Source organism: Mandrillus leucophaeus, unplaced genomic scaffold (genome assembly GCF_000951045.1).
Source record: "Mandrillus leucophaeus isolate KB7577 unplaced genomic scaffold, Mleu.le_1.0 Scaffold652, whole genome shotgun sequence".
In the NCBI taxonomy this organism is placed as follows: domain Eukaryota; kingdom Metazoa; phylum Chordata; class Mammalia; order Primates; family Cercopithecidae; genus Mandrillus; species Mandrillus leucophaeus.
In genome coordinates this window covers 989,787-998,037 of record NW_012107053.1, presented here as the reverse complement: position 1 = coordinate 998,037, position 8,251 = coordinate 989,787, and the positions used below count along the sequence as shown (strand labels likewise).

Below are 8,251 nucleotides of genomic sequence, written 5' to 3'. Positions count from 1 at the left end.
TAGCCAGGTGTGGTGGTGCATGCCTGTAATCCTAGCTACTTGGGAGGCTGAGGTGAGAGGATCGCTTGAACCTGGGAGGCAGAGATAGCAGTGAACTGAGATCATGCCGCTGCACTCCAGTCTGGACAACAGAGTGAGACTCTTGTCTCAAAAAAAAAAAAAAAATCTGAAATCTGATTCATGGAAATAAAATATTTTGACATTAGAGACATTCTTAACTCATATTGTTCAGCCTTTTTGTATATTGGTAGTTGCCTACAACAAAGATTTTCCTCAAATTTTAGTAACTTAGTGTCTCTGTTACGATTGTATGGTTTAGTCTATAATTGGGTGCTAATCACAACACCTAACTCCTGTGAAATTTCATAAAAGCAGCAAACCATCTTATTTTTTAACAGATTTTACAATAAAGACTTCACTACAGTAAAGACTTTATTTTACAATAAAGACTTCACTAAGTATCTGTCGAATTGCCTTTTAACTTGTTTTTCTTTTTTTCATTTATTTTTCTTTACTTTCCTTGCCCTTAGTAAGGGTTCTGTCTTGAAAGAGAAAGTCATAAAGGGAAAAAGAAAAGGATTGAGGAATAGGGAGAAATTATGCACCTTTGTGTTGATGATTAGAGTAGTTTGGAATGGATGAACAATTATGAGTCTCTAGAGTTATTTTAGAGGTAGCTGACTAAGGTATTCCCCATGCTATTCTTCCACACTGAGTCATTGCAGGACCCTGGAGTCTGAATTCTTTCACAGAAACTATTAGATAGGAGAAGTGGAAGAAATGTAACATAACAGTAAAAGTAACAAAACACCAGATGTTCAAAAGTTAAATTTGAATAATCTATGGATTAATCTATATAAAGACATATATATATGCACATATATCTGTCTTTTAATTGATAAGACTAACTTCATTGACTTAAATTGAAGCAAAAACATATGTAGTCCATCTTTTGATATTGGTAGGGTTACTAAATGAATTGCCAACATTTGTAGAATATTCATGAATTTCTTAGTAGTCGTTCGAGACATTTTAATGTGATTCAAGAAAAATTATGACTTGATATGCAGCTAATATTAAATTTTTCTGTTTTTCTAGGTGCATCCAAACGAACTAACAAATGGTGTCATAAATGCAGCATTTATGCTTCTTTTCAAAGATCTTATCAAACTTTTTGCTTGCTACAATGATGGTGTTATTAACTTACTCGGTAGGTGGAACAGCTGAAACATGTCTGGGCTGATGGGATACATGGTAAGATTGATGAATTCTGTAGGGTGAGTCTCTTGTCTCACTTCTTGGCAGGCAATATTGTGTGGAATACCATAATAGTGAGTAAGTCCACAGATGGTGATACTGGCAGAACGATGTGGGCAGAGATGGTAAATCCATATCTAGGATAACTGGGTGCTAATCCTCGTGTAGACAGATTGCTGCTAGCCACCCTAGTAAAAGGAATTAATCCTCAACCTCTTACTTGGTGGATGGCTTGTCTCCTTGGACTATTGTGTTGCGATGAAAGCTCACTGTTGATCCAGGGTATTGGCCAACTGAGGACTCAGCAGTGATGATAGGCATATAAGCCTTGGCGATGGGAAGCCTATGCTGTTCAGCCTATTCATGACCTCCGTTCCTGATATCATGCCCACTTCCTATAGAGTTCTCTTAGCCCTCTGATTAGCAAGAGCCATTTTGTGGGATATGCCCTTTGGTTTTTATTCAAGTGGGATGAAGATAGTCTCATGCTCTCTATCCATTCTGAGAAGTCCATCCATCACCTTTTCTCCAGACCTCCTTGTCACCAATCCTCCAGTTTTATTTTTTTCAAGTACCTTATCATCCAGGCCAACAGTTAGTTGCTACACATAATTTGGTGTAGATCAATGTGTCTTACTATTTTTCCTTTTCCAAAAAGTGGAAAATCAGATAGATATATTTCTGGAAATTTGACTCACTGTGAAGATTTCTTTCTATGTCAGAGCCATCCCTTTGTGGGGACATTTTTCAGCTTTTCACTTCCAGGTGATGCCAACATGAGGAACCATCTCTAAACCAAATTTGAATGTTTTCTTCCTCAGTCAGCTGGTGATAGGGAACTCCTCTAGAGTCCATGGTATAATCTGAGGAAGAAATGGGAAAGAGAAAGATGCCCTGAGAATATGAACCATCTGTTCATACAATCTACCTGCTTATTCACAGCCTGCTTGAGGCTTATCTCTTATAGACTACTTCTTTTGATAATGGAGTATGATTGCACTTGTTCAACTTTATTGTTTGGTACGTTAGATAACACCCACTTTAGGTCTGATGATCACTTGATGTTCTTTGGTCAAAATTTAAGTCTCTAAAAGTAAAAGGTAGGTAAAAATAAACCAAGGTAAACTGAGGTAAAAGTAAACCAAGAGCATTTTTTCCAAAGGAGATTAGCTACTGTTTGAAGAAGACATGGCTCTACTCCAAAGCACTGGAGACCTGTATTGGAGTGCACCAAAGGCACTCTACAGCATTTGAATCTTCTGTACACGCTTTGAGTACCTTTAGATCTGCTGAAACAGAGCCCCACGTGGCATCAGTTTGGAGAAGTTGCAGTCTTCCCTTAGTCTGGGCCTGACTCATATGTGACACTATACCAAATGCTTTGCAGCACATACACATGTCCTCTATGTTGCCACCAAAGCAGCGTAGCAGACTTCTGCCCCTTTTTGGTTACAAATAGTGCAAGGTACAAAATTTCTCTTTGACATGGAAGGAATTTCTCTGAAATGCACAGACTTTGGGGCCCTTAGAAACTTCATTGAGGTGGCTGATCTCTGAATTTTCATGGATTCTGTCTCCCATACTTTGACATGCATGTGACTTATCGAGGCAGCTAAGATACTTTCAGTTCTTGCCCACTACATACATTCAGCCTTATGTCATCGAAATGATATCCTATGGGAGTATGACAGCCAAGAGGTTGATATCCCTGAAATAAGACAGTGAGGCTTTAATGGCATCTCTGCTAGATGACAGAAAACTGCTTCCAGTGGTTTCTGCTTATTGAGGTAGAGATAAAAGCATTACATAGTTCTGTAACTACATATGAGGTACCAGGAGCTGCGTTGATTTTCTTCTGGTAAATGAGGATGTATCTGGAAACCTGCACATTAGCAGTTATCACCTGATTAAGTTTATAATCTGCTGTTAACCTCTCAAATACATACATCTTTTCATAAAACAAATATGCAAGTATACTGAGGATGCGATGGAATTTCTACCCCTGTATCTTTGCAGAAATCAGAAAAACAGTGCGGATTCTGCTAGTTTTAAAGTATATCTACTCAAACTATGCATTCAGAAAACTGAGGATATAACCACAGATAGTCTTGTGTAGTCACTGGATCTAATTTCCTTTTATAACTTAATCCCCATAAAGCCTCCACTCAGACAGCTAGAACTTTTAGTGACATTACGGATCCCCAAGGAGTAGAATGAGCTTAGAGTCAGTGTCCCTGAAAAGTCTGGGTAGATAAATCTGACTTCTGGTTTCTGGTTCCACATGGAAGGACCTTAGAAGTCACAACTCTGTCCTAAAAATAAGTACAAAACTGAACAGACTGAAAAATCAATAGCTCTTCTGGGATCCACAAGAGAGGTGAAGACATAGAGAAAACCTCTGCCCCCAAGACTGGGGAGACAGGCAAATACAAGGAGTCATGGATTGCTGGAACAGAGACTCATGAATGGAAACTGCCATAGGAACTAGTGTTGAAGTAGGAAGATTTGAACTGTAATTGATGAATTGTTGGAGGCTCAATGTGGCCAAGTCTGAGAGTTTAAAACTCCTAGGGAACCCAGTCATAGGGAGCACCACTTTTGTTTTACCTCCAGGAGCTCAACTAGGCTCCTATAGTAAATATTAGGGAAAAATCTGCTTGTGCTTCCAGGATGGGGAGAAGAAAAGGAACCATTTTGAAATACGCCAGAGCACTCTTGTTCTTAAGAAGGAGCAACTACTTAACCAGAGTCTCACCTGATGTGCTGAGATTTTATCAGAGCCTAACTGGAGAAGGGCAAGAGAAATACCCAACTCTAGCCCACTGCATCTATCTTGTCCAAGAGGAAAAACCAAGAAGCATTTGTGTAGTTCACAATCCAGAGGCATAGACTCACTAAAAAGTGGGACCTAAACACAGGACAATGGAACACTTGACCTCCCCACACTTTAACACCACATTAATAAAGACCCATTTACAGCAGTTCCTTTTACTTGGTACATCATGTACAGCTATTGAGAAAAAATTACAAGTCATAGTAAATGACCAAAAAAACGTTCAAAAAGACAGAGCAAGCATCAGAACCTGACATGGCAGGGATGAAGGAATGATCAGACTGGGAATTTAAAGCAATTATGATTAATAAGCTAAGGGCTGCAATGGCTAAAATAGGCAGCATGCAAGAACAGATAGGCAGTGTAAGCAGAGAGATGGAAATCCTGAAAAAGAACTAAAAAGAAGTACTAGAGATCAAAACCACGGTGGGATTATTAGCAAACAGGACATGGCTGAGGAAACAATCTTTAAGCTTGCAGACAAATCAATAGAAACCTCCAAAACTACAGAGCAAAGAGAGCAAAGACTAAAAACAAAACAAAAACGTCAGAACAGAATAAGACTGTGGGACAACACAAACAACTAAAAACAAAACAAAACGTCAGAACAGAATAAGACTGTGGGACAACAACAAAAGGTGTCATATATGTATAATGGAATACCAGAATGAAAAGAGAGAAAGGAACGAAATATTTGAAATAATAATGACAGAGAATTTTCCCAAATTTATGTCAGACATCAAACCACATATCCAGGAAGCTCAGAGAACACCAAGTAGAATAAATGCCCCCAGAACTACCTTGAGGCATATAATTTTCAAACTATTGAAAAATCAAAGGTGAAGAAATAAATCATGAAAAAGCCAGAGGGAAAAATCACTTTGTCTATGGAGGAGAAAAAAATAAGAATTATGTGTGACTTCACCTCACAAACCATACAAACGAGAAGGGAAATGTTTAGTGTTGAGACAACCCACTTAACCTAGAATTCTTTACCATGTGAAATAGTCCTTTAAAAGTGAAAGAGAAATAAAGACTTTCTCAGTCAAACACAACAGGAAAGAATTTATTGCCAGTAGATCTGCATTTGCAAAAAATGCTAAAAGAAGTTCTGTAGGGAGAAGGAAAATCATATGGGTCAGAAACTTGGGTCTACATAAAGAAAGGAAGAATATCAAAAGAAGAGTGAGTGAAGGTTAAATAAAAACTTTTATTTCCCTTATTCTTAGTTGTTCTGACAGACAACAGTTTGTTCAAAATAATAATAGCAATAGTATATGTTTATGTATTTATATAAAGTATATACATATATGCTTATATATAGGTGAAATGAATGACAGCAATGATACAAGGGATAATAGGGAGGAATTTGGATGTTTTGTTATTATAAGATACTCACACTATCAATGAAGCACTATGGTGTCATTTGAAAGTGGCCTTGGATTAGTTGTAAATGTACATAGCAAACTCTATGGCGACCACTAAAAAAGTAAAAAAGAAGTGTAATTGATATGCTAAGAAAGGAGAGAAAATGGAATCTTATAAAATGCTCATTTAAAACCACAAAGGGTAGAAAAAGAGTGGAAGACAAAAATAGTAACAAAAAACAAAGGCAGCGAATAGAAAATAGTAACAAATATGGTAGATACTAATCCAACTATACCAAAAATCACTTTAACTTCAGTAATCTAAATGCATCAATTAAGACAGTGATTACCAGAGTAGATCTAAAAACAAGACCCAACTATAGGTTGTCTATAGGAAATAGACTTTAAATATAAAGACACACATAAATTAAGAGTAGAGAGATGGAGAAAAATATACCGTGCTAACACTAATCAAAATAAAGCAAGAGTAGTTTTATTAATTTCCAGGCATGGCAGACTTCAAAGCAAGGACAGTTATCAAAGATAAAGAAGGACATTACATAATGATAAAGGGGTCAATTTTTCAAACAGACGCAACAGTCCTTAATGTGTATGCACCTAACAGCAGACAATCAACAAGTATGTGTGGCAAAAACTGCTAGAACTGCAAGGAGAAATAGATAAATCTGCTGGTAGAGTTGGATCTTCAACACCCCTCTATCAGTAATGGACAGATTCAGCAGGCAGAAAATCAGTAGGGATGAAGGTGAACTCAACAACACCATTAACTAGATATAATGGACATATATCTATATAGACTACTTGATCTAAAAACAGAAGAGTGCACAGTCTTCTCAATCTTGCAGGGAGCATTCACCAGTAGAGACCACAATCTGAACCATAAAACGATTCTTGACAAATTTAAACTAATAGAAATCATACAACCATCTGCTCTCAGACCACAGTGGAATTAAACTAAAAATAGTAACGAAAATAACTGGAAAATCTCAGAATAGGTGGAAATTAAACACACTTCGAAATAACACATGGGTCAAAGAAGAAAGCTCAAGAGAAATCTAAGAATATTTTGAACTCAATGACACTGAAAATACACCTTATCAAAATGTGTAGGATGCATTGAAAGCAGTGCTTATAGGGAAATTTATAGTATTGAATGCATATACTAGAAGAAAGATCTAAAATCAGTCACCTAAGCTTCCACCTTGGGAAACAAGAAAAAGAAGAGAAAATTGTTCAAAGTAAATGGAAGAAAAGAAATAATAAGAATTAGAACGTAAATCAATGAAATTGAAAACAGGAAATCAGTGGAAAAAAATGATGAAACCAAAAGCTGGTTCTTTGAAAAGATCAATAAAATCAGTAAGTCTCTAGCCAGACTAAGAAAAAAAAAAAAAAGGACATAAATTACTAATAATAGAAATTAAAGAGGGGAGACTACTACAGATCTTATGGACATTAAAAAGGTAAGAGAATATTATGAACAACTATGTGCTCACAAATTTGATAACTAAATGAAATGGACCAACTCCTTGAAAGATACAATCTATCTAAACTCACACAAGAAGAAATAGACAACCTGGATAGGCCTCTATCTATTAAAGATACTTAGTCAATAATAACCTTGGAAAACAGAAACATCAGGCCCACGTGGGTTTACTGGTGAATTCTACCAAGCACTTAAGTGAGAAATTATACCAACACTTGACAGTCTCTTCCAGAAGATAGAAATAGAGAAGATTCTTCTTAACTCTTTTTATGAGGCCAGCATTACCTTAACTTCAAAACCAAAGACATTACAAGAAAAGGAAAGTGGCCGGGTGCAATGGCTCATGCCTGTAATCCCAGCACTTTGGGATGCCAAGTGGGGGGCAGATCACTTGAAGTCAGGAGTTTAAAACCAGCCTGGCCAAGATGGTGAAACCCCATCTCTACTAAAAATACAAAAATTAGCTGGATGTGATGACAGGCACCTGTAATCCCAGCTACTCAGGAGGCTGAAGCAAGAGAATTGCTTGAACCAGGAGGTGGAGGTTGCAGTGAGCTGAGATTGTGCCATTGCACTCCAGCCTGAGCAACAGAGCAAGACTCCATCTCAAAAAAAAAAAATTAATTTGACTGTTAGATTACCAAGCCAGGCTATTAAATAGCTAATATTCTCAGATCTGCCTGTATCTTGTATTATATCCTGAACCATTAATTTAGTTTCCTAACACTTCTGCTTCAATATTTATAATACAACTGAGGTAAATTAGCTAATGTCTTAGATGTCTTCCAACATTAATGTCCGAAGATTGTATTAACTATTGCAATTGAAAATTGAAAATGCAGACTTACAGAAAGTACATTATTAGAATTAATACCGTCATTTGAATTTTTCATTTATGTATTTTTAATAATCTTTTGCTGTAGGCTTGACTTTTAAAAAATTCAGTTTGCTTTTGAAATATGAGTAATATTCATCTGGAAAAGAAAGTAGAACTCATAATGCCACCTATGGGTTAAAAAAATCTTTTCAACAAATTATGGTAGAACAACTGGATATCCACATGGGAAGGAAATGAACTTTGAACTTTATCTCAATTAGTTGTTCAAAATATGCCTACAAATTCTTTGATAATCATCCCCTAAAAAGGTATGAATTGGCTGGGCGTGGTGGCTCACGCCTGTAATCCCAACACTTTGGGAGGCCAAGGTGGGCAGATCACTTGAGGTCAGGAATTTGAGACCAGCCTGGCCAACATGGTGAAACCTCATCTCTACTAAAAATACAAAA

General features: G+C 36.9%; 1 protein-coding gene across 1 annotated transcript in view; it reads left to right on the top strand.

The window, feature by feature from the left end:
* The window catches only part of SNAP91 (synaptosomal-associated protein, 91kDa), a 179,686-nt gene that overhangs the window by 61,086 nt on the left and 110,349 nt on the right, over nt 1-8,251 (top strand). Inside the window, exons 6-7 of the mRNA XM_012001209.1 lie at nt 399-423; nt 1,099-1,210. Of these exons, the coding sequence (XP_011856599.1) occupies nt 399-423; nt 1,099-1,210 (137 nt within the window). The remainder of the gene's footprint in view (nt 1-398; nt 424-1,098; nt 1,211-8,251) is intronic.